The sequence below is a fragment of the Pipistrellus kuhlii genome, unplaced genomic scaffold (genome assembly GCF_014108245.1).
Source record: "Pipistrellus kuhlii isolate mPipKuh1 unplaced genomic scaffold, mPipKuh1.p scaffold_m20_p_4, whole genome shotgun sequence".
Classification (NCBI taxonomy): Eukaryota; Metazoa; Chordata; class Mammalia; order Chiroptera; family Vespertilionidae; genus Pipistrellus; species Pipistrellus kuhlii.
The window spans coordinates 47,848,927-47,876,470 of record NW_023425540.1 but is presented as its reverse complement, the minus strand read 5'-3'; the positions used below and the strand labels follow the sequence as shown (position 1 = coordinate 47,876,470).

The window sequence follows — 27,544 nt, the reverse complement described above, 5'->3', positions numbered from 1 at the left end:
GAGTTTAAATGTTGAATCACCCAGTTGGGTTGTCTACCCTTGATCTATTCACTGGCTTCACAGCTCTTCACTTCACATGTACGGGTGTACCCTAGGTGTTCTCACTGATTATATTTCACTGTAGTCTCCCCAAGATTTTAAGCCTTAGGATAATACAATGAAAAGAGATTGTACTAGAGAAATTTCTCTAATTTTTCATGTAAATTTTATGTTCTAAAGTACTGTATTGCAGTCACTTGCAAATATTGAGGTGGCAGTTGCATAGATGTGCAATATATTCATGTGATATGCCACTGAGTGATGACTAAAGCTCAGATGTGTAATTGATCAAGGAGAGTATTTATTTCAGGGGTGCTGTGCTGTCTACAACAAATGCATTCCTGAAGGATTGTAGATAAATCAAATGACTGTAAATTGAATAATTTAAGAGGCATTAGGGGAACTTGTTACTTAAATAAATCCCCTTATGACTCCTCAAATTTAAGAATCCTTTTATAATGCAAAGTGCTTATCTTATTGTTTTAATATTGATTTTTTTTCACGTTAAGTTTGTTTACACTGAAGTACACCTGCACTAGAGAAAAAGCAGTAACTGATTCAGGCTGCTGTGGATACTGTTACCTCTGCTTCCAGCTTTCAAACTTGTGCCAAGAATTGGGCACAGGAGCACTGGGCTATGGATTCTCACATCCTGGAGAGTCTAGTGACCTGGGAGAACTTACCTGTTTAGTTATATACCCCAGTATACGAGTATTTGATTTTCTGTTTCAAAAGGTCAAGAAACCCAGCTCAAACTTCATCTAGTAGCAATTTTTTTCATCTTAAAAATTTCCTTGACCTCCACTGTTATTTTTTTTCTTTTCAGTCCCTGTTCTTTTCTTTACAACATTTATCAAAATGTGTAATTACCTATGTACTTCCTTATTTAATATGTGTTTCCCCTTCACTAAGCTGTAAACACTGACAATGTCAGTATTGCTCACCACTGTTTTCTCAATGCCTAGCATAAGTCTAACACATAATAAGTACTTAATCTATCTTGACTGAGGGAATGAATAAGAAAAACTTAATAAATAGATAGAAATTAGCCAAGTCCCATTTACTTAAGAGAGTTTTTTTACAAGGGGCCCTCACTGGTATAGCTCTGAGCTCTCTCCAATCTCCTTCCACTCTCCATCTTTCTCAATTTGTTTCAACCACAATAATTATCCTTGAATATGCTAACTGCTTACTTTTTTTCTCCACTTAGTGTGCTCTCTCCTTACTAAATAGGTTAATCTTTCTCAGCACTGGGGCTCTGCAGTGGGCATTTTCTGTTTTCCGCATCTCGCATGGAAAAACGACAGGTTCCTGAGTGGAAGAGCTGGGGATTAAGAAATTAGAGAAAGAAAGAGACAAGAGGCAGAAATAGATTCATAAAGCTGGGCGCTAGGTGGGCGCCATCTCTCTGATGGAGAGACAGTCACACTTACCACAGACAACACAGCATATATATTGGTTTCCAAAGGGGATTTTTAGGTCAAAAGGAGTTTTGGTGTGCCCAGATCCTATACAGCAAGATATGGGTAAGCTCCTCATTTTTTTGGTACAAGATTTAGCCTATCAAGATCTGGGTAAGTCAAGGTCCTGTTTGTTCCTCATTCGAAGCACATGGATAAAGATAAGAAATCAGTACTGATAACAGGATTCTGCCAGTGCCCTCGGGCTCAGCTGATAAAAATTAAAAGAGTCCATCTGCCTTCTCAGGTGGCTCTCTACAAGTCTCCCTAGGAACACACTTCCTCCAAGAAGCCTTTCTGAACTCCCTATCTAAAACTATAGCTCCCAACAAGCCCCTTAGATTTTTTTTTTTCTCCATAGCATCCATCACTAAGCTGGACATGTCTATTTGGGTATTTATTGACTGTTTCACCTCTATACATAGGGAAGTCAGGGACAGTGCCTGTCTCATTCACTGTAGGGAATAAGAACCATGAAAAGCACAGAGAAGATACTAGATAAGTTGTTTTGACAGAAGGAAGAAATGTTTTCTCTCTTCTTTTCTTGTCCTATCCAATGTTAGTCATGTTAACATTATCCCCCAGTCATTGCTTGTGATAATAAACTTAATTTAACTTAACGTTAATATAACATTACAAAATGCTTTGCTTTTTACGACAAATGCTTTTATAATATCTTAATTTTCACATGTTTGTATGCTTAAATGATATTGTCCTATAATATCATAGAATTTATCTACAATGCCCTGAGGCATATGAAGAACTTGGAATCATATTCTCATCCTCTTTAGCTCAGTTTGGAAGACATCTTTGCTGAATTTCTTACAAACTCACTCTGCCTTTTAGGAATGCTAATGCCCTTCTGTAATATGGGGAAAGTATTCAAAGTCTGTGTTTCCCACATTTTTAATGATTTATTGTATATTGATGTTTTATTGTATTGTATTGTATTAATATCAATCAATGACTTTAAGTAAGAAATTAAATACCATTTTCTTTTAATGCTTTCTGAGATCCTAGTATTACACAGCACAGAAATAAATTTTTAAAAATAAATATTAGGAAGTGACATTGTTTTGGTAACATTGACAAAATCCAATATTTTATAATCAAGATGCTTTCATTTAAAGCCTATTTTGGAATTTTTATAATAATGTCTTCTTTTTGGCTTCTTAGGTATTTGACTATGATTTTGGACTACAGGATGATTTTATGGGCTCAGCCTTTCTGGATCTCACACAGTTGGAGTTGAACAGGTGATCTTTGAACTGTCATAATATCACTACACCTTGTTAGAAAGCTGGGCTAGCGTAATAAACAATGTCAGCAGATCTGGGTTCTAGTCGCTGTTCAGTCATGTGTGGTTGTGAGCCCTCATGCTAGACAGACTTTCTTAAGCACATATTTCTCATCAACCCAATGGAAATAAAAACACCTTCCCTGACTATCTTACTCAACAACAACCATTCAACAGAAAAATTCTTGGATGCCTGCTTTGTCCCCCAGCACAGTGCTAAGTACCAGAAATCTAGAGATAAAGGACACATTCCTTGCTCCTGCATTACTTGTATGGTTGTAATGGGGCATAAAGGAGATTATGCTTGGTAATCATATTTATTAAGAATCAGGCCACCATATGGGAAATAAAATGCATGCACTTTTCTCCAAAAACTGCAACTGATCACCTGAGCCAAAGTAATCACCAGTAATCCTAGGTTACCAAGGAATGCCCCCAAAGTGGAGGCAGACTGGTTGTATTTGCTCAGTTAGATCAGTTTACCATTGCATGACCAGTTGTAAAGTTATAGTATTACTACTAATGCCGGTATTAATTATTCCTTGTACCTAGTTATGGTCTTATATTTTTAAAAAATTCATTTCAACATAGGAGTTAAGCATTGATTAATACTATGGAAGAAAAAAAGAGGCTCAAGTGATGCTGGAATGTGTTGTAAAGGAAGCTATAAAATCTTCTTTGATGGTTTTATGGAGAAAGGATTCTGTTTTAGATGATGATGCTCCATCATGTGGCAGGAATATAATGTGGAAAGCAACATAATGGGCTAGATTACTACTCTATTTTTCTGTAAATGTAGATGAGTGGAGAAATAGAAATTATGGAGACACCTTAAGTGTTATAGTCAGCTGAGTTTGATTGCAGCTTATTGGTCTTCCTAAGATAGTTTTTGCCTCCAACTTGACAAAAGAGGGGCTTTCCTGTAATTCCTACATGTCCTTCATTTTAACCTAAAGTGCAGGCTTGACTTAAGAATAGAACCCAGATGATCACTGGTTCCCCACCTCACTACAGTTGGAGGAAGTGTCCTCGATGGTGTTGTATGTAGTCCATTATCGTAAAAACTGAGCTCCAGCTGGGATGGGCTGTGCTGTTCTTCTATAAAGACCATATTATTTTCTCTGTAGACCTTTACATAAGGATATGCAAACTATTGGACTTAATCACAGAGCATAAATTTCTCTATTAAAGATAAAATTATTGTGAAAAATAACTTAAAATAGAAAACTATGGGATGATAAAGAAAATAAAAAGAAAGGATATGCAAGCATTTGGTGTTTATGTTGACACATTACTTATTTTATATATTACCTAACCATTCCATTTTCCCCAACCACTTTTTTAAATCACATACTACTTTTTGAAATTACATATTTATAATTATGACATTGAATTCCATGTATAAATCAGAAGCCTCTGGGTGTAGAAAAATGGGTAATAATAGTAGCATATAAATGCTTAGGCTAGTATATAATGCATTAAGGTATCTCTTTGAAAGAAAATAGATGTATCATAAAGCAATTGCAAATGTCCTTAAATCTTTATCATGCAATCATTATAAAAATGTAATGAAGTGGGTCGGGGATAATGGGGGAATAAGGACACATATGTAATACCTTAATCAATAAAGAAATTTAAAAAATGTAATGAAGTTTTTCCTATTAATTTATATATGTAATCATTATAGGAAAACTAGTCAAATCAATTTGTAAACCCATACACACACATGCACAATATAATATTTAATATATATTTGTTAAAATAAAAAGAACAAGTTTTTATCTTATTATCTGACCATAATTAGCTATAACTAAAATCATATTGAAACAATTTTCAGCACAATGATTATAATGTATGTATATTATCTTTCTAACAGGTTACTTGTGTTTCAGTTAAAGCCCTTGATATTAGAAACCTGTTTATATTTTTAATAATATCATTCTTTAACTTGGTAAATTAAGCATTATTTGAGTTTCCTAGTATTATAATAACTGAGTGCTAGAAACTACATAAGGTTCTTAATCCCAAATCCTCTTACCAGTATTAGACTTCAACTGCTTCATTTCCTAAAAGTTAAGCTCAATGTAGATAAGGATCTTATCTTTGGTCCTGAGCTCTGGTTTTTACTCATAATCTAACATTGTGTGTGGCATTTAATATGTGCTTAATACATGTTTTGTGAATGAAATGAATGAGCAAGTGACTAAATAAGCAAAGGAACATTCCTAATTTGCCAACATTTCAAGATTCAAGGTTAGCACCAAACGTTACACAGTCACTGAGGTTAATGAAGGGCATGAACCCTAATTTGTTAAATATAAATTAAAATATGGAAATAAGATATCATCTATGCACTACTTATTGAATGTATATTTTGCTTATTTTCTAAAAGTGATTGTGGGTAATAAATACTGAGCAATTCATAATCTCTTCCTCAGATATCTAACTATAATGATTGCATCATAAAGATTTAAGGATATTTTAAAGTCTTCTAAGTACTGATCAAATTATTGATTACTTTGTATTTCTGAACCTAAAAATTATTCAGGGATCAGTTTTTAAAAAAAAAAAACACACAAAATAGAAGCACTTTTTAAAATATTACAATTTTTTTCAAGTAATTAGACATTGTTTTTAAAGTATGTCTATAATGTATAGCAGGCAAAGTATAGTTTATATTTGCCTCTTCTCTCATTTATTACTCAATATCATATTCCTGATTTAAAAAAAAAATCTTAAAGATGTGAGAGGAAAATAGTGGTCAATAAATGACCCCATTTGGTTCTTGAACTCAAATTTTAGAAAATATTCGCCATTGCATTCTGTGTGCTTAGAGATCAAAGAGCAGGAGCATTGTATGTTTCTGAAACCACTTCTTGGTTTTTATGGCCTTCCTAGTGACCCCATAGCCTTTCTAGAACCCATAAACTTATCTAGTAAATCCAGGTATACCCTGTTGGCTCAAAACTTATTGGCAACTTCATTCATTGATGAAATGTTCACAAGAACAGAGTGTAAAGAAAAACAAAAATATTGATATAAAATATATTTTTTGCTTATTCATTTAATAACTGTTCAGAATATTAATATTTTCTGTCACAGGCCCACAGATGTGACTCTGCCATTGAAAGATCCCCACTATCCTGACCATGACCTTGGAATCATTTTGCTGTCAGTCACCCTTACACCTAAAGAAGGAGAACACAGGGATGTGGTAAGTCTCCCCACAGCCTTGTAGAGCTGTTTTCATGCTCTCAAACTTGCGCTCTGATGTTCACTCAAACATTGTTTGAATGCGTGAGCATTCTCTGAGCCCAGAGGTAAAAATAAAGAGAAGCAGCATATGAAAATCTGGCCGTCCTTTGTTTCTGTGAGTATCGTGGTATCACTAATCCTTGTATATTGTATCTCTTGAACTCAAATCTCCTGTCCTATGCTCCAGATCAGAACTTCTTGTAAATAAGAGACACATTGGCATCTTTTATTATCATTTGATTTACCCAGCTTCAGACATGTTATATTGTAGACAAATGATAGTGTTCATTCAGGGAATACATTTATTAGTGAATTAAATATTTGGAGTTCTACCTGGAGGTATTTAGTATTTACCATGTTGACTATATTGTCAGGTGTGCCATAACAAAGAAAATGAAGTGAAATGATAACAGAGTTTCTGCTTTCTGGTATTATTTGCTGAATGATAAGTGAGCAATTTTCATCTTTTTGATGGATTACCATATCAGTGCTACCCATTTCCCAGCACTGGCTGTCTCTACTTCTTTGCACATCGTGCTGCTGTGAGAAGTTGACAAGGGATACAGAGGGAGCCAATTACTGTATCACTGCTGGAGGGATATTAAAAATGTCAGGTTTGACCCACATTGGTAGGCTGGCCAGTGCGCTTTCTGCCACCGTTTACCAGAGATTATTTATTGGACTCCACATCCTTTTGTGTACCCGGAGCTACTCTCATTAGGTTTGATTGTAACACATTTTCGGAGTAGACATAATTTTTTAGGCAAGTTCAAGTGTTCTTTCAGCAATGTGGGTGTTGCTGTTTTAAAATAAGGCATGATTAGAGCTGATTTATATCATTTTCTGAAAGTTATTATCAATATTTTCTCTACATTGTAGATGAAAATAATGAATTCCATATTTAAATTAGTGTTTTAAAATCATTGAAAATTTCACCCTTCTCGATAAGTACTTTTCTGCATCTTTTTAAGAATTAATAAATGCACATATTCATAGGTAATATTTAAGTATGATTTAAGTGTCTATAACTATTCAGTGAGGAAGAAATTTCTGTTTTCAAGCAAGTATTACCAAATAATACCTTCTGTGAGAACTTAGTGTGATGGAAGAATGCATTTACATGTGCACAGGCCCATGTGTGCAGACAGAAGAGTGGGTGAGGACCTGGTAATCAATAAGAACCTACTATACACCTGGTCCTGTGCCAGACCCTAAGGATACAGGAGAACTTATACCAGGGGAGAACTCAGAAATAAAAAAGATCACTGAAGAACATGTATGCTGACAACTGTTTTAAGTGTCATGAAAGAGAGGTCTGTGTTGCTATAACAGCAAATATAGGAGAAATTGTTTTAGTCTGGGAGATGGTGACTCTCTAAGAAGTCAAATTGCAGCTGAAGTCTAAAGTATAAATAGGAGTTAGTAAGGCAAAAACGAGGAAAAGAAGCAATATTTTAAGCAGAGTAAAACAGCCTGTGCAAAGGCCTTATGGCTAGAGGAACCATGTTGCATTTGAAGAATTTAAAAAGTATTGGAGTTTAGAGAAGATGAAGGCAAAGAGTGAGTGGAAGATCATGGTACATGATGACAATTGGAGTGGAAAGGGATGCTCAGATTGTGTAGGGACCATTGGCCATGTTTTGTGCTCTTTCCTTGGAGAGCAATGGGAGCCATTGAAAAGTCTGTAACTGGGAAGTGGCATAATCATATTTGCTTTTCGAAAATAGCTCTGCATCTGCACGATGGAAAATAAGTAAATGGAAGAGTAAGAATGGATGCTTGGAAACCAATTAGAAGGCTATTGCAAAAATCCAGGTGGAAGATAATGGAAGTTTAGATGAGACCTGTCAGAGATAGAAATGGAGGGAAATGATTAGGTTTACCTAAAGGAGGTGAAATCAGCAAAACCTGGTGATAGAATGTTTTTGCTTTGGGATTCTTCGGTATGTTAATGAAGGACAGTACTTCATAAGTGAAAATACCTAAGTGCTTCAGGTCTTGTATATTCCCTAACCATGTAGCTATTTGGGTGATTTGATGATGGAAAGTCTACTAAATTTTATATTAAAGAGATATTTATTAGGTACTCTCACATCAAACTGAGGGCTTGAGGGATCAAATAAGTATTAAGTGATCTTACGATGGAACTGCTACTTGTTCTAAATTCACAGAAATATATGTCAGCTCAGACAAAGTAGTTCCCAACTCTATTTCTTCTTCAACAATTCTTGCAAAAGTTTTTCAATCCTCATAGCTGCTCAGACTTATGTAGGCACAATGTCTTCCTAATTAGAAAAAAATCATTTGAAACAATTTAGGGCCTGGTTGTTGATCATCAGTGATTTCTCAAACAAGAATAGGGAAGAAACTGGTGGGTTACATAAAACAGTTACACATAAAAAAATCTGGCATTATTCATCTTCTTTTCTTCCTTTCCTTTCTCTTTATCATATCTCTCCAGCACAAACAGTTCTTTCTGAGATTCTCATGTCATTTTCTTTATTTCAATCCTAGCTTTTTGGAAGAAATGTTTTACTGCCACGTATTTTTCACCCACTGCCTTACTTCATATCTTTCCCCTTCAAAGTCCGAAATAGCACTGGACTTATTCTGTGCCAACTGAAAAACTGTCTTTTTTTGCCTCCTGTTTTACTGTGGATTCTCACCCGTCTTCTCTCTTCTTTGTCAGGGAAGCAAGTGGCTTAGCAAGGACTCAGTGCCTCAGAAAAGGCCTATCCCAGGCTAACCTCTGGTTGGTGAACCATCCTGACCTTGGCCACACCTGAGGAGCAGAGAGGGGGGACAGGTGTGGCTATGTTGGCTCCTCCTCATGGGTGTGATCATGTGATTAATAGCTGGGAACATGGAGTTGGCTATAGAGAAGTGGGTCAAGAGGTGGGGAGGAAGGTTAAAATGTTCCTCATAGGAAATTCTATTGAGTTCCCCAATATCCTGGTGAGTCTAATGTTCTTGATTTGGATCTGGGTTCCTAAGCATATCACTAAGCATGTTACTCAACATTTCTAACAAGTACATAATAATTCGCTTTTTTAATCTTTTTTTTTTTTTTTTTTTTTTTTTTGGTCCATGTAGCAGTTATTTGGCTATTTTATTAATATTGCTAAATTGTTAAGTAATACTAGTTATGAGATTTTAAAACTATGAACAAGGACCATTTTTTCTATTTTGAAAAAAAAAAAATTCCCTTATTGATTATCTTCAAACAGTGTGCTAGGTTCTGTACCTTCCTCTTTTTTTTTTTTTTTCCCCTAAGTGTTCAGTAACCTGTGGTTACTTCTCTGGTTAAACAGAAACTCCTGATGAGGTGTTTTAAGGTTCTTCAATCACCAACAATGTTCCCTCACTTGTAACTTCTGTCCCAGCCATGCAAACTCTTGCAAAACTCGCCTTCTCTTAAGTCCTGGCTTTCTTATGTCACTTAAAATTCCCCAAATGTACCTATACTATACTTCTGCTCACCTCCATTCTATATTCTATTACTCCATTAAAAAAACATGTAAAGTACTGCTTCTGATTTCCTTATGATAATTTCTCTCAAAACCTAGCCCAGCTTTCTGTACCTAATGGTTTTTCAATGGGTTGTTGCTGAATATCTATGAGGATTTGAAAGAAGGAATGTTTCAAAGGTGCAGGAAAAGATATTATCTATTTTTCTTATTTAAATCCCTGAGGTTGTCACAAACAATATTAAAGAATGAGTTAAGTTTCTTTTTGAGTTCTTACAATTGGTATGTTAATGATAATGTGCTTAAAATCAGTCTGTATTGCTTGTCTCAAGATTTCTAATGATGACAATGAATTAAAAGCAGGTAATTGTATTTTTTTTCATTTTGTAACATGTTTGTATTAGCTAAATACATTTCTCTGGAATACATTTGAATTTCCTTGGTTAAAAATCCAATATGTCTTCAAATATAATTTTTATATTCCTGAATACATAACACATTGCTGCAGTAAAAATGACATGCTGAACTTTCACACATCTTGTTTAGAGAAACAAATCTTGTTTAGAGAAACCCCAACTCAAAATGCAGCAAACCAGAAATCAACCAGTTAGTAAAAGATCACAATTACATTTAATATTTAGAATGATATATGGGGATGAAATAGAAGGTGATTTTTTTTTTATTGACTCTTACACAGCAAAATTAGAAGAATTCTGTTTGCTTTGTTAGCTCAGAAATTATTTAAGCTTTTGGGACTTAAGATTTTATTTTAAAAACCACATGTTTATTCTTATGCCTGTGTTTACAGAGCTTAACTAAATACACATGTATTAAAATGAAAAATGGAGTATGAGTTTCAAGAGCCATAAACAAAAAATCCTAACAATCAAATAGGAAATAGAGTATTAATGTTAAGAAAATGCTACCAAAAGTAGGAAGAAATGAGTAACTGGAGACACAGAGTATTTAGCATCCAAAAGTGCTAAGATTTCTAAATCAGTCATCTTGTGAGTTTTGTGTACACTGTCAATACTGACAGTAAATGTCATGAATAATGCAGTTGGGGTGACTTCTCCTTGTGTGGACTGCCAGTTCTGGAAATCAGTAAAACTGAAGAATGAATTGAAAAACCTATCAGCCTGCTGAATCCCCTCTAAGGCCTCTAAAATATGCAATGTCTAATCACAGCAATTTAAGGAATACAGTATAAGTAGCAGCCAAAGTATTTCATAGTTGCTTATATTAAAATCTTCTTCATTGAATTAATGAGTCTTTTTTAAAAATCCCAGATGTGTATCTATATATATTTGTGTGTGTGTGTGTGTGTGTGTGTGTGTGTGTGTGTGTGTACAGGGGCATGCTGATGAGTTGCATGACACAACTGTCATTTCTGTTTGAATTCATGTCCCGTTTTTAACCCCTTAAAAAAGTGTGTCGTGAATACTTATGTGTCTTGTGTATGGTATTTTGGTCTGATGGTGTGTTTGAGTTCTTTCTGGCTCTTTTTCTAGCAGAGTTCAATCCACAACTTTCTTCATTGGAGAATTTGTGAAATAAAAGTGAGTTAATTTGTATTATACATTCTCTTAGATAACCTAGACCTACAAATTGCTTGGCTAAAGAAAAAAAAAAATTCTAAGAAACATATGAATTGACCCTAAAGGGCTTTTAATAAATTAAAGTTTTTTCCATGTTGGTTTATTTTTTTTATTTTTTTCCTGAATTATTTCATAGCTAACATTTGAAAAAATATCCACCTATAAAAATGTGATACATATTTTATGATATGTATATACAACAATATCTACCCATTCTGTAATTTCTTTTATATCTATAGAGCCATGCAAGTGCCTAAAAAAACCACAACAAACTGTAAAAGCACAAAGTGGATTGAGATTGTGGAATCTTTAAAAAAAAATAATTAGTTTTGCAGCTCTATCACAGGCCATATTTTTATGCTACTTATTTCTTTTATTGGCTTCAAAGAAAGTTGAGCTGCTAATAAAAAACTTTTGTTACCTATAATAATAAAAGTGTGGTATGGTAATTAGACCAGTTGTCCTTCTGGATGTCCTTCCGTCCGGACAAAGTCTGGGGGGAAGGGGACAAGGCAGAGGCCCACAGCAACCTTGTGGCGGCCAAGCTCCTTGCACAAATTCTGTGCATCGTGTCTCTAGTACTATAATGATATTAGATAATGACACTTTCAACAAATTCATATGTTTCTCAGCTGAAGATCATAAAGCAAAAAACAAAATCTTCTTTTTCTTTAATTTGCTTCATCATCTGTCTTTAACATTCCCCAAACAATCTTTCTTTTCTAACATGTTTCACAGATAGCAAAGGTAGCATAATAGTATGTCTGTTAGATTCACTTTCTAAAAACTTTTCTACTGTTTTCAGTTTAATTGAACTTACCTTAACCCAATTATCTGAAATGAAAAGGAGACTTGGGAGAGGGATACTCAAAGCCAGTATTCAGCTAATTGTTTGGCTAATGGAGCAGAAATAGTATTATACATTCTAGGGCCATTCTGAGAGTCCCTGAATCTAATAAAAAAAATCAAGATAATCAAGAAAATAATGAATTGGTTCCCATAAATGCCAGATATTTCATATTTACACTTAAGAAAATTACTACTGACATTTTGTTTGAATCAGTGTCTTAATCTGTAAAATAATACCATGCTGCCTATTTGTAAAGCCAATTTTGAGAGGCAGGAAAAATACCAACCCTATAGTTTGTTTTACATTTTAATAGTGTGCAGTAGTTCTGAGTCAGGAGATGTGACTTTGCCAGTAGTAGTGAATCTGTATACTATGAAGTAGCATTACCCTGAAATTCAACTCTCTCATGTTCTTAGCTTCTTTTCTTTTCATAGTATAACATTTCTTACAGAATGGAATTTTATAAGATTCTTAGGCACTAGATGATGATGATAAATGGCCATGAGTTAAGAGATTTTACTTTTCTGCCAAAACCGGTTTGGCTCAGTGGATAGAGCGTTGGTCTGCAGACTGAAAGGTTCCGGGTTCAATTCCAGTCAAGGGCATGTACCTTGGTTGCGGGCACATGCCCAGTAGGGGGTGTGCAAGAGGCAGCTGATCGATGATTCTCTCGCATCGATGTTTCTAACTCTCTATCCCTCTCTCTTCCTCTCTGTAAAAAATCAATAAAATATATTTTTTAAAAAGAGATTTTACTTTTCACTTTATTTATCTTAATTGCTGTTTATTTGACTCAAAACATTATCTCTAAGAATTACTATTTTTTGTTCCTTGAAACTCTGCTTTCTGTAAAAGTTGAACATTTATTTTCTGACTCCTACTAGGACAGTTCTTGTGACTATGTCATACTACAAAAATGTATGATTTCCAATTATCTTTTAGCGATGATGGAGAAAGTGGTGGTGGTGGTGGTGATGATGATGATTGCAATAACTTATTTTACATCAACCACAGATATTTACCACATGTTCCATTATATGTGCATCTCCACCACCCAGTGGTGGTTTTGTTGCTTTAAAATGAATTGGACATTAGTACTTAGAAAACATATAAAATTGTTTTATAGTAGTATTTAATAGCAATGCTTTTCAGTTTCCTGGCCCCATTTGGGAAAAAATGGGAAATCATTATAACCTAAGGAAATCTATTATTCTTCCATAGTTTCATCAATATTTAACACAGCATATATATAAATTATAACCCATAAGACCAGTATTTATAAAAAAGTAGGAATGTATCCTTATCTTTGACAATTTTATGCTTTTCTCACTTCCTACTCTAGAAACACAACATAATTTCCTTATCTTGGTTTAGACCAAAGGTTCCCTTCTTATATAACTAAATCTTGTATTAAAACCTTTTCTTTCTTTTTATAACTTATGAATGATTTCTGAAATGGTTCTACTTTATAGTGAATCCTGCTGAAAAATATAGAGGTATCCATACATGTCTTTGCTACACAAATATGTCAAGCATTTCTATAAGCTATATTCTTTGCTCCAAATATTCCCTATTATCTACTCTGTCTGCCTTAAGGATAATAATAAGCTAAGATAGGGTATAGAGGTTAATCAGAAAGTTAATAGTACCTCAGTATTTATTGAAATAATTTTAAAACTGGAGAGGAAATAAAATATTCTTTGAATTTTTATGACCAAAAGACCAATGATCTTAGGCACTCATCACAAACCTCCATAACCATAAATACATCTTACTAAGACACACACAGAAAAACTACTCTTAAGGTATATGTTATGAATAAACATTTAGATCTTCTAGTAGCCATCACAGTGTGCAGCATTTTTCTCCATTGAAAGCACTTATAGATCCTGATGTAAAAGATTAGGCAGATGCAAGTCTAAAATCCCATCAAAGCAACAGATTTGCATGTGTTTAAAGAGAAAAATTATAATAGACCTAGTAAAGCCATGGTACATCCTCAGCACCACCAAAAGGAACAATCGCCAATCATGAGACTAGATGTGTTTTTTCCCCAGTGAACAATTAAGATATTTAAAATGTTCCATTCTATTTAAAAAGTACTGTCCCTCCCCCCTAAAAACAAACAAACAAACAAATAAACATAACTAACTCTTACCAGAAAGACTGCTTGAATGTTAAAGGTGCTTCTCTAGCTGTGAGTATGTGTAAACAATTTTTTGTCTTTTATAGTTTGTTGCTGGAAACTGTTTGCTGTTTAAATGTTAAGCTTCCTCTTGAAGCCAATTGGCTGCCCTATTCTGTACCTGAGTGATAACATAATTAAAATGCTTTATTTCATTTACAGACAATGCTAATGAGGAAGAGTTGGAAAAGATCAAGTAAGGTAATGCTTAGCATGTGATCTTTCAGCTTTTCTTGTTGAGAACTATCAGTCAAGCCTCTCTCATACCTCTTCAAATTATACTCAGGATTTCATCACTTTAATTCATTTTTTCATAAACTTTCAGCAAACCATGTACTGCTTTTTTAGTAAATAGAAATCACACTGATCAATTGCACCCAAATCATCCTCTTGCTAATCTCTGGTCACTTCTCAGCATCATTCTCAGCATCTGGTTTGTGTTACATGTACCACAGGGTCTAGAAAATGTCTGCTCTAGATCAGTAATAAAACGATGAGGCGAGGGTAGGAACAACTTTAGAGAGAAGGAAAACCATGTAATTTACTGTTTCTGTTCACTGAAAATTCAGCCTAAGGCTTTCTAAACTCAGAAATCCCTGAATTGCTACATCTTTGGAGTGTATAATGAGAACAGCTTTGCATCATTGCCTCTTCTCACTTCAAGAAATAAACACTCTTGGGAGTGAGAGGACTTTATGGCTCCTATAACTTACTAAGCTCTGGCTCTTATAACTTGTAAAAAATATAAGATGTAAACTAAGCTTCTGATTTGTTCAGTGGTGTATCACTCTTGGACACAAATAAGCATCACAATGAAATGGACTTTTCTGTGAGTACTCCTTAAAAGAAATAAAAGAGATTGTATTTGTAAAAATCTTGTTTGCTCAAATTTCTATTTAAGAAGTCAGTATTCATTTTTACTAGTGACTAATTTTCTTAGACCCTGGGATGTAACAATATTTTCTCTTCCATTCTGACTGAATCATGCTATTAAATTTTCCTTTGATTTTTGCCATTTTTATTATCATGAATGAAGAAAACATATCAAAATGTCTTTGCACTTATAGTAATGTCTTAACTTGCTTCAATAAATATTTCATCTTATATATTTTCTTCCTAAGTTTTGTATAGTTAATAACTAAAAGATAATTTGGTTCACAAAAAAAAGTAAAAAATGGAAAATATTTTAAGGAAAGTTGCTGAATATTTATAATTTAGTGTTCACTGTGTTTATATACTTACCAAAATAAAGTTTCATAAAGTCTTATGGAAGTGTTTGAACTGTTCATATTTGTATTATAATTTCTTCTTTGTATTTCAAAATTAGTGTTGTATTAAAAGTATAAATCTGTTAAAAATTCATTCATTTGGCTTTCCTCATGCATTTTCTATTTATGATATATATGTGTAAAAATTTGTAATCCATTAATATGTAGCAATATTATCTTTTCCAGGTGTAATTAAGATATAATGCTAGAGCAGGATATTATGTAGTAGTTAGTATTAATTGGTAAGAATAATCCATTTTATTATAGTATAAAAATAATAATTATAAAGTCTTTAAGTAATTTATTTAATCTATATTTAAATTTAATTTTAATGATAAATTAAGTAAACATAAATTTACTTTTCCTTTGCTCTACAAAAACAACTTAAAAGTAATAATACATGTCTAATCTCCACTATTTTTATATCTAAAATTTTTTGTTTTAATTTATCATTATTATTATAATAATCCATTTGTACATTCAACTGGTACTTTATGTAGCTTGCCATTAAAATATAGAATTCCTTGTGTCTAACACTGCACTCATTGGGATATGTAGCAGATTATTTTTAGTGTATATTATAACATGGCTTTTGGGTTTTTAGCCTAAGGGATTTCCAACTTTTATAATTTAATGGGGATATAGAATTCTGAATAAAGGAAAATTAGTTTACTCATTTGTATGTTTTTTCCGGTGAGAACATACTGAACACTTGATAATTCATTCAAATTGTCACCCTCCGTTAAAATATTTGCCACTTTTGTTCATATTAGTGTTACAAGAGCAGTGAGAGAGAGACCACATTCATATAACTTTTATTATACCATGTTGTTGTAAGTGCTGCATTTTATTATTAGTTATTAATGTTAATCTCTTGCCTAATTTATAAATTAATGCTTATCATAGGTCTGTATGTAGAGGAAAATAATATAGTATATTCGATATATAGGGTTTGGTACTATCTATAGTTTCTATCATGTCTAGGTGTCTTGGAATTTATCCACCACAGATAAGGGAGCACTGCTATAAATTGTGCTTCCTGAGAAACTGAGAGATAAGTAACTATACTGTATAATTTTACATTACTATTTATTATGTTACTGTTTTGTGCAAATGCATCTCTTTTCTAATTATTTTAATCTTCTCTAAAGGCCCTTGTGTAAGGATTTTTTCCTCTTTTATTTTTGGAAAGAGGATATATATTTTGGGCATTACATTTAAATACAGGTATCTTATTTTTTTACATAACTATGCTCAAAGTGAAAGGTGATTTTTTCCATACAAGTAGGTTATTTTATTCTTTGGAATCTTGATTTGTAGAATGAGGTCTTTTGCTTTTTGATATCAGGACTGTGATATGCATCCTGTCTTTGAGCATCAATGGTGAATATAAATCTGAGAATTACAAAATTTCTGACAAAGACTTACATATCATCAGATAATGGCATTATATATTCTCTCCACTGTGGAGCTTTTTTCATTTCCTTGTATTTTCTTCAGAAGTAACCTTGGAGAGGGGAAAGCTAAATTGACATTGTTATGTTTGTAATATGCGCATCTCCCCTGTACAAGCGAATCAGCTCATGGACTATCCCATTAGTTAAATATCCGCTTGTCATTTTCCTCATCTTGCCAATAATGGATTCTTTCTATGGAAATCTTATTATTTGTGGCACTCACATAATATGGGGTCGTATTTGCTGTTGGAAATGAGATGAATAGCCAACTTGATGGCAAGGAAACTGTAATTGCTGTTCAGGACTGACATGTATTATTTGGACAAAATGTGTTATAACCTAATAATGAATAGGAAAAAAAGTATACCTAGACATACCTCTATATAAAATATGTGCTATCTTTGAATGGTATGTTAACTAGTGAATAATTATGAATTTCATAGCATCTCTCTCCTAGGGATGATAACATCCTTTAAAACACTTATTCTGGTTTTCTATTAGCATACTTTCCAGCATGTATATTTTTTATTCTCCCCATATTCAGTTATTATAGAAAACTGTTATTTTAATAAGATAGGGATCAATGTCTCTCTAAACGTAGGCAACTGGATAATTATCCTGGTCAAAGAGTTTTACTTACGTGACAAATGCATTTGGCAGAGAAATCGTAACACTTTGAGTTAGTGCAAAATTATATTCTTTAGAAGAAGCCTTATCACTGATAATTTATTCTAAGGTTAAATTATTCAACAAAAAGATTTCATGAGCTCAGAAGAGAAGATGCATATGTATTTTGTGAATAAATTTTATGGGGTCAAATAAATGGAAAAAATATGAAATAATTGCCTCTATTAGACAGTAAGCAGGAATTATTTTTGCACTCTTTTGTGTGTGTGTGTGTGTTTATGTAGAAGAATGAGTTTACCAGTGGATATGATAGTAATAAACGTATGTGCTTTCAACAAATCACTTTAATTATATGAGAAATAACCATTGTGATAATATATACACATGTTGCAATTCATATTCTCAACAAAAGCAGTTTAGAATTGTTTTAAGATTTCATCTTTTGAATAATCTAATATAGACTATGTGATGATGTCTTATTAGCATACCTTCTGTTATTTAATGGCTTATTTTTCAAGTAATATATCTTTTTATAAAGATTTTATTATAATCACTTAGCATAATTTTAATGAACTATAAAACACTTTATTCACTGGTTGAATAAAGCAATTTTTAATAAGACTTTTGGCAAGAATATTGTTAATTTAAACTAGAGAATACTTTCAACTCTGTAAGTCTGCAGGGCATAGTTAAACCTGACACTTTGGATGACACATTAAAAATGCATCAGTGAAAACTTCTAAGTGGTTTAATTTAAGAAATGCTAGAGAAACAAATTAACACATTTTTAAGTATCTCAGTCAGCCATAGTAAAAAAAAAAAAAAAAAAAAAAAAAAGATATTTAACAATTATCAGTTCCTTTCTACAAATACCTCATATACTGATAATAAATATTTTAAAAATTGCACAAAATATAGAAACTTTTTTGGACATTGACCCTCTCTACTGTGAGTGACCAAAATGGCTTTCCTTTGGTGCTTCATTTCAAAATATTATGTATACGTATTTGAAAAAATGAGATGCTTATTTATATGTTTTTGAAAGAAGTATAAAATTCTCTTTTAAATCTTTAATTTGTCACTATTTATGCTCTTAAACTTATGTCATTTAAAAATGCTGTAAAGTCAATCTCATGATGAAGGCTTCTGAGATTCAGTTTATAAAATGCAGCAATGAACAAAAGGCAAATAGCACAAACATTTCTATTATAAAAGAATGTGTTTTTACCTCAATTAAACTCCCAAAATTTAAAAAATTGTGATCATTAAACTGCCCCCTCTTTGCCAAATTCATCATTCTCATTTTACTGTTTTTATATGTTACATAATTAGGTTATCCTCTGTGCCAATTTAAGGAAGAATGAAAAGTAAGGAGTTGGTGAAGTTTCAACATTAGTCACCTTAGAACACCTGACACTTCAATGAATTTACAGTAATTATAGATGCTCAGCGGTTGTCTTATTTGTTGTAAATATTTTGAGTCTAGAGCCAAGATTTTCACATCCATTTAAGGAACCTTAACACATTTTACATTAAGATAAAAGTTACTGCTAGTTTCACAACCTTTGTTATTGGCTCTGAGGAAAGTATTTGTGTAAGGAGACTTCAAGCAATAATTTCTTGAATGTGATACTTGAAAAATTTTCCACATGTTGCTAACCATGCTGCTTTCTTTGAAAAGAACTGGGAATCAAAGTAAGAAAAGAATTGGCAATAAAAAAGAAAACATGCATCTTTTTTAAAACTCAGAGTAAGGTTTTTGAGTTAAACAACAGTATAGCATCGAAAAAGACAGCAGCCATTTCACCTAAGGTTTATGCTCCAATGTCCAAATACAAGTGTATTCCTTAAGGATTTTTTTCAGAAACTGTTGTGACAATGTGTAAGTGTGACAAATGAGAACCATACTTGTAAATGTAAATGAATTATAACTCTGTGGTGATAGTAAAACAATGTCTTAATCACAAGATTTTTTCCCTATGACCCCTGACATTAATCCTGCTACCTGACCAAACCCTATGCAAGTAATTAGTTTCAAGAAATAGATTTCATGTAAAAAGCACAGGTAGATTGTATAGATTATCTCTGATATCATTCCACTTTTAAACTTAAATTATTTAAACTGATGCACATTCTAACATAGTCTAGATTAGGGGTGTCGAACTCAATCAGAGAAGGGGCCAAAATCTAAAATCCAGCCTAAATCGCGGGCCGAATGGTTTACTGAACAGTCATAAACTGTCATTGTGATGGAAACGCAGCAGAGTGCAGTGATGACAGCGCGGTGCAGGCCACATTGCAAGGCCTGGCGGGACGGATTTGGCCTGCGGGCCTTGTGTTTGACACATGTGGTCTAGATCATTATTATCTTCTGACTAGAGGTCCAATGCATGAATTTGTGCACCAGTGGGGTCCCTTGGCCTGGCCTGCAGGATCGGGCCGAAACCGGTTCTCTGACTCCCCTGAAGGGTCCCAAATTGCGAGAGGGTGCATCCCACCAGTGCACAATCAGGGCTGGGGAGGGACCAGGGGAGAGCTCTAAGGCATATCTGGCCCATCTTGCTCAGTCCCGATCAGTTGGACATCAGCAGCAAACTAACCTACCAGTTGGAACGTCTGCCCCCTGGTGGTCAGTGCATGTCATAGCACACAGTTGAGCAGCCTTAGTATATCATTAGCATATTATGCTTTGATTGGTTGAATGGCCAACTGCACGACTGGACACTTAGGATATTAGGCTTTTATTATATAGGATATAAGTTTTGGTATTGCATTTGGAAGGAATATATATCCTCACCCAAATGAAACTCCAAGTGATTAATAGTCAACAAATATTTATTGATTATCTATTAAGTATGAGGCATCATTTGAGGGGCTGGACCACTACAATCTTAGTTGCTTACACAAAATCATGGAATAATCAAATACATTAGAAAACTGCTTCCTCTTCATTACTATGTCAAAGGTTGATACTTTTTCATAACTATCACAATTTCCCCTTAATTTTACTGTAATTGGCATCCAGAAACAGAATTAAAGTTTAAAGGGTGCATATAATTTAAATTTTGTGTTTAAAAGTAAGTTAATTATGTTTTTTATTTTCTAGAGTTGAGTTGATTTCACATTATAAAATCTCAGGATTAAGTAATAAAATATCCAGCACGAATTCACTGCTTTGTTTACAACTCAATAATCACCTTTCTCAGCATTAATTTCTTTTTAAATTTATTTTTGGAAAGCTCAAGTTAACTAAGTCATTTATTTATCTTCCTAGTTATATATATATATATATATATATATATATATATATATATATATATATATATATATATAACCAAATTTGACTAGATGTGTGCTTTGCTATTATTCTTTAAAAACACTCTGAGTGTCTATAGTGTTATGTTGTTTTGTAAATAGGAACAGATATTATCCAGCTTATTACAAATTCTTAAAATATGTTTAAACAGTTCTTTTTAAAATAAAATGTTAGGCTTTCAGATACATTAATCAACAACTGAGACTGAAGAGGTAAGTAGACTTTTTAAAAAAATTATAGAAATAATCCTCTACTTTACTATTGCTATCAAACATGAATAAGAAAAGCTTTAATTTATTCAAGTGAAGAAAATTTACAGTTTACAAAGACCCAAAGTGTACTTAGAATATATAATTTTTGCTTTGTTTTTAATTTTGTGGTTTTTATTTGTTTTGATTTTGTTGGGCTAATAAAGTATTCTCAAAAGCACTTCAAAATTTAGCTAAATATTTGTTTATTTTTAGGATCTCTCAAACAATGAAGTGGTTGGATCTTATTTCTCTGTGAAGTCTTTCTTTTGGAGGGTAATGTCTGAATCTTTTTATTAAAAATCTTGATTTTTGGTTCTAAATAGTAATTTTAAAAGTTAAATATGAACTAAAAAATTTACTTTTTAAAATAGGCTCTCAAGTGTATTCATTTGCCTTCTTTATTAACTTTGATTTTAAGTCATTCATATGACTGATTTATTCACTTGTAAAAGAACTTCATATGTTTAATATACTATTGCTTGAAGTCATTTTCTTGTGGGACCAAGTTTATCCCAAATTCTTATCAGCTTGAGGCCCCCGGACCTTACAGGAATATGATGGTGTAGTCTAAACGATCCATTGAGGGTCTTAACCCTTCTTTTAAAATCTGTTTCATCTGTTTGAGAAAATTTTCTTCTATTACAATAATTTTACATTATATGCATACTAGATAATTGTGTTCTTTCTTTGAAAAAATCTTATGAATTAGAAAACACCAACTTTGCTTTTGATTTAAATAAAGAAAAAACCAAAAATTCCACAATTTGTTTTAAATGCCATTGCAATTTTACATTATTTACTCTTTCATGACTGAAACATAATGAACTCTCATCTTTTTTTCTCCTCTACTAATGCACTTATGATTTTGCTTGCACAAGTTTTTCTCTTTGAAAATTCACACTTGGTACATGACTCTTTAGCAATAGATATTGCAGTGAAAATGCTACACTAGAAGGGCTTTGCCATTTTCTTATCTTTTTTTTTTTTTTTTTTTTTTTGGCTCTTTCACTGCTCATGACTGAGAACTACCTTTCTCTTTTAGAATATTAAGATTTGTTGTGGTGTCTCTTAGGATGACTGGCAGGTACTAGATTAAGTCATGCACTGACTTGACCAGTGAGCAAGAATAAGCCACATCTATTCATTATCTGTACCTTCCACACACATGTTTTCTTTACAACCTTTTATTGTTGTGAGCTTATTTTAATTATTACAGCCTCTTTATTTCCTTTCAGCCTACTGCTGGCTGCCTTCACTGATGTAATTCTGTATCTTTGCTAACATCATAATAATTCCTTTTGAATCGTTCCATTACCCTTAATAGAAAATGGATCTTTTTCAAACATTTGTTTTGTTTCCTTAAGACCCATAAATATGGTGAATTCATATGGCATACTCCTTTGCCAAGAGAGCAGAATTCAGGGGCATTCTGCATGGAGTTTGGTCTTTATGCATCAAATGTGCAGACTGATTATTATGAATGAAGACTTGTCATCAGGACCAACCCCATAATTGATACCTTTAAAGGATTTCCCTTTCAACATCTTCTTTCCACTTTACTACTTCCAAAGGAGCCTTCCACTTATCAGTTCTTCCCATTTGGCTGTATTCATCCTTAAGTATTCTTTATTAACCTTTTTCAATCTCTTGAACTATCTTATTTTAGAATAAGAAATATACACATTTAGAAAGTAGGGTTTTTTTTGTGTTTTTTTTTTTTTAATCTTAGGTATAGAGATCCAATGTCCTTTTTTTTCTGAAAGTAAGTGACAAATTGAATCATAAAGGCTGAACCTTTAGGACTCATTTATTTTGTCAATGAGGAAACTAAGGCCCAGAGAAATGAGTCCATTGCTCTGAAGTACCTATTGTAGATGGTATGATCAGGACCAATGTTTTTCTCTCTAAATGTCATAGAAATAAATGTTTGGTGAAGATTTAAAGCAGAAGAGTTCCTTTTGGGATCAATGATGAATAGATATGTGATGTATAAATTGAGTCGCCTCTTCGTTTGTCTTTACTGACAGCCTTTCAAATTCTTCTTGCATTATATGAACCTTCTCCATGCTTCTTAAGCCCCCAATGGATGGATGTGTTTGAGGGCTATGGAGTAGCTAATGTTTGAGGTATCATTTTATCAAATCAATGATCAAGTCTCTGTAAGTCAAACCTAGGATTTATTGTTTTATGCCATTTTATTAGTGGAAACTGATAGGTTACTTTTGCAAACCAACAACATTATAACATATATGATGATTTTTGTTAGTGTACATTTGAGGCAAATATAATAAAAGATTAAGAGCTTTTGTTTGGCCACAATTAACTTTAGGAAGGGTAGTTAAAACATTTGAAGTAAACATAAATACCTTCCTGACACTGTAAATTGTTATCAGGAAGCAATAGAAATAGGAAATAAACTCTAAGGATAAAAAACCAGGAGAATTTCTCTAAGGATTATAGTGCCAGGGAATCATCTTCTAAGAAAAAAAGGGATTGAAGCTCTATTATTAGAGGAGACACTTCAAACTAGGCTGCACAAAGCACTGGGAGGGATTTCTGAAAAGGCAATCGTACTTTGAGAGGGTGGATGGCTGTAGAGCAAATCTACTTGTTGAACTTCTTCATCCAGGTGCAATTCACGGGAATAAACTCAGCAGGAAAAGGAAAAGATAGAACACGCCTGTGCCTTGGTATTGAGCTAATAATTGCTCCTCACTCCAGGCATTGCAGCACAAAACAGTCCTTCTAGGCTGTCATTATCTTTTCTTTGTAGCGTCTCAGCGAATCATTTAATTAAATAAAAGCATGTGCACCCTCTGTGCTAAAAATAGAGGAAAGGGCTGACTCCGCACACAGCTATTGTAAAGACACAAGCAAGGCCTTTCATTCCAGATTCACAGGGTCTGGGTCTCATTTGGAAGGATTAGGTTGTGTGCAGGTAATAAAATCCAGAATAACAAAAGCCAAAGATTATTTCCACATCTCTGGAGATTAGGATGGTTGAGTGTTCCTTTAGTCACCTGTTAAGTCTAAATAGATTTTTTTGTTTTGATCTGGTTTCTAATCAAGATCTAGAACAATAGGATGCCTCCTGATACTAGCAATTCAGTTTTTCAATAAATGGAATTAATAAACTTTATTAACTAGAATTGGAATATATGTGTTCTCAATTTATATGCAAGTTTCTAAAACTTCACCACCTTATTAGTAGACATTGGGCTATTATTTCTTATGACATACAGTTAATGCTCAAAAGCTTTAGTAAACATTATATGCTACAGTTATTACCACCTGCTGACTTTTAATTCTTCTAAGCCTCTGATTAGCCTTTCTCAATAATTAATACCCAAGAATGTATTTCCTTTAAATGTAAGTCAAAATATCTCAACAGTTCCTGTATAAATCAGTTTCTTTCTTTTGTATCATGAACTTAGGCTCTGTCTAAAAATTAAGATATAGTGGGGAAAAGAATCAATTAAGTATCAGCAACCACAGATTCAAATTTCAGCTTTGCCAACTGGTAGCCATTTGGCTTTGAGTAGGTATCTTCTCTGTGCTTCTGTGTTGTTGTTTTTTTGTTGTTGTTTTTTAACCTTAAAAATACTTGTCATGAAAAATACTGGAGCATGAAAACTCCAGCATATAATAGCTGTTCAGTACAAGTTAATTTCTTTCTGTATTGTCTAACCTATCTTTCAGACTGGTCTAATCTAACCCTTTCTTTTCATGTTATTAAACCTGATAACTCTCATCATACTATTGTTTGGAAATGTCTAGCTGTTCTAGAAGTCATTTAATACAAACTTTTAACTCACTATTTCTTGATGTTCAGCTGTATCATAATCAATCTCTTGCTGCTCTTGGTTTTAGCAGTGAAGGGACTTTTTGGTTGTTTTTTTAGTAGCAAAGGCAAGTGTTATGTGGAGCAAAATTTCTGTTACTTTAGAGATATTTCTTTAATCATTACAAAATATTAGCATGTGGGAACAGTTAACATTATCATAGCTTTTTTTCTGTTCATGTAACAATTCTTCTAGAGCTTTATCACTTTATTAAAAATATATACACATACACATATAAGTAAATATGTGTGTTACCCACATATATTAACATATATGTGTGTGTAAATATTACATATATTGTTTTTTCTCCATCATCATTTATGCCCCCCATCCTTCTCCTTATCACTTTTTTGACATTGGAAACAAAAGATATTATTGGAAAGAGTCTCCAAAACTTTTTGAAGTGGCGGACTTGTGAAAATGATTTTTTCTCCATGATTTATTTTGCTGTTTCTTTTTCTGCTACACCTATTAACGAACACCAGAAACCACCCAAGTGGAATGCATCACCATATCATCTCTGCCCTTTATGCTCTTGACCACTGCAGCATTTTGCTACTAAAGAAAATAGTGGCTGGAAACCATATCGTTGCATTGGCATTTATCTTCATTTTGCTAGAAGACATTTTCTGACAGTGATTTAAGAAGCAAATAAATATTGTTTTCAAGTAATGTTTTTTGGATGAGTAATGCTAACCTCCGATTGCAACGAGGTGTTGCTAGGGGCACCAAGCTTTCCCCCACAGCTCTGATCCTTCATTTCCATCCAGACGTGCAGCAGGCCTGCTTTCCCCGCGCTGGGCTTCTGCAGAGCAGAGCTTCAGAGTGTGTATTACCAAAACGCACAAGTAAGTTCCACCATTCCGTTTACTTATTTGTTTCCTGAGCTTGCATGAGCTGTGAATTCTCATGCCCAGCTTACTATTCCGAAAACCCATTCCCTATCCTCACCTCTTCTATGCATATAATTGGGAATTGAAATCATGTTATTTCTTTTCAAGGAACAATATACATAAACCAATATTCTCTTTTAAGTGCTGGCTCACTAATTCTAAAATCCTCCTGAAGGTAAATATCATTGACTCAGACTTGGAAATGTATTTTGTTGCCTGGCCTCCTGATCTCCTTTATGAAGTCTGAATGGGGATGAATATTCCCTGTGAGAGAGGATGTCTTCCCTGCTGGGTGTGGGAGTCACGTGGGTCACATGTTGGAAATAGACATGTGACTCTGCTCCACAGAAACTGATACTCATCTGGGAGGGTCAGACCCCGTGATTTCAACAAATGGCCTACTAAAACTTGGGGACTACTGCTTTAAAAATCTAAAGATTATTTCTTCCTTTTGCAGAGCTGGTTCTTTGCTTTGAAGCTAGGTTGATCTTCCACTTTATTCTTTTCTTTCCCTCCTCAAATAGAACTCTATTTCAACAAGGGCATAGTTGAAAACAATATCTTAAGTAATTACCATTAAGTACCAGCTGTAATATGTTAATTTTATCGAGGGACATGTTGTATTTGTTTAATGCTCCTTGCCCTTTAGCTGCTCAATAAGTAATTTTTGGTTGACTGGTCAATATTTCAATTAATATGTGTTATACTGATGTATTTTATGAGAGAGAAAAAAACATTAACAAAGAAAGAAAATAATACACAAACTTCGCCCAGTTTTTTAGTGGGTCCCTACTTTACTCTGTAAACCCTCCACATATCCAGATCAATATGCTTTCCTAACCAGTAAATTCAGAAGCAGGACTAAAGAAGGTCTTTAATTAGCATGCATCATATCCATGCCAGTGAGTGGATAACTTTATAATCAAAGTGATTAATTATAGTTATGAGAACATAGGAGAAGGCCAGTGAGCATACTCCTTAGAACGTCTGACGCAGAGGTTCTCACACTGAACATGGGTCAGAACCTCACACTGGACATGGGTCAGAACCTCTGAGTGAGGGCAAGTGCAGCCAGAATGTGAGCTCCACTCGCAGAACTTTGGATCCAGTTGGTGTGAGATGGGAGTAAAAAAATCTGAATCTAACATGTTTCCCAGTGACACGAATGCTATTGGTCAGGGGACTACACTCGGAGAACTACTGTACAGGGGAAGGAAACTAAATAGAGCAGCAAGTGACTCAAAGGTACCTTGGAGACCTAGCGGTTCTCAAAGGTTTTTCTTTCTTTCGTTTTGGAATTCTACTTGTCCCCACCCCTTTGCTGAGCTCTCCAAAAGTTCAACTAAAAAAAAAAAAAGGTAAAAGTAATAAATGGCTATCTTAAGCAGGTTAAATCTTAGTTTATGAAATATATTTTTTTCTATGCAGGCCCCTCAACACATACACATACCCTCCCAACCACCATTCCCCTAACACACACAGAATTGCTCTGTTAGTACACTTGAGGCTATGGAGTATAGTCTGGAAACCCATAGATAAGAAAGCATGCCAAGTTACATAGTCAGAAATTGCTAGAAAGAGGCATGCGCATATGTATTTTAAGCACTTGTCTTTTTTACTGTTGATAGTCCAACTTTAGCTCTTCCCCCTTTACCTTATAATTTTATTTCAAGGTCTTCCACTTAGACTAACTACTTATCTGTTTCATGACTATGCAGTTAATCAAATCATAGCTACGT

At 33.6% G+C, this 27,544-nt stretch overlaps 1 protein-coding gene across 21 annotated transcripts in view; it reads left to right on the top strand.

The window, feature by feature from the left end:
* MCTP1 (multiple C2 and transmembrane domain containing 1) overlaps nucleotides 1-27,544 on the top strand; it is a 422,741-nt gene that overhangs the window by 191,130 nt on the left and 204,067 nt on the right. For 5 of the 21 annotated variants that reach the window (XM_045571756.1, XM_045571743.1, XM_045571745.1 and 2 more), the window contains exons 4-9: nucleotides 2,676-2,755; nucleotides 5,899-6,010; nucleotides 11,030-11,077; nucleotides 14,314-14,352; nucleotides 21,284-21,343; nucleotides 25,683-25,760. In XM_045571756.1, coding sequence (XP_045427712.1) covers nucleotides 2,676-2,755; nucleotides 5,899-6,010; nucleotides 11,030-11,077; nucleotides 14,314-14,352; nucleotides 21,284-21,343; nucleotides 25,683-25,760 — 417 coding nt within the window. The remainder of the gene's footprint in view (nucleotides 1-2,675; nucleotides 2,756-5,898; nucleotides 6,011-11,029; nucleotides 11,078-14,313; nucleotides 14,353-21,283; nucleotides 21,344-25,682; nucleotides 25,761-27,544) is intronic. The other 16 variants (XM_045571754.1, XM_045571755.1, XM_045571750.1 and 13 more) reach the window with 10 other exon arrangements.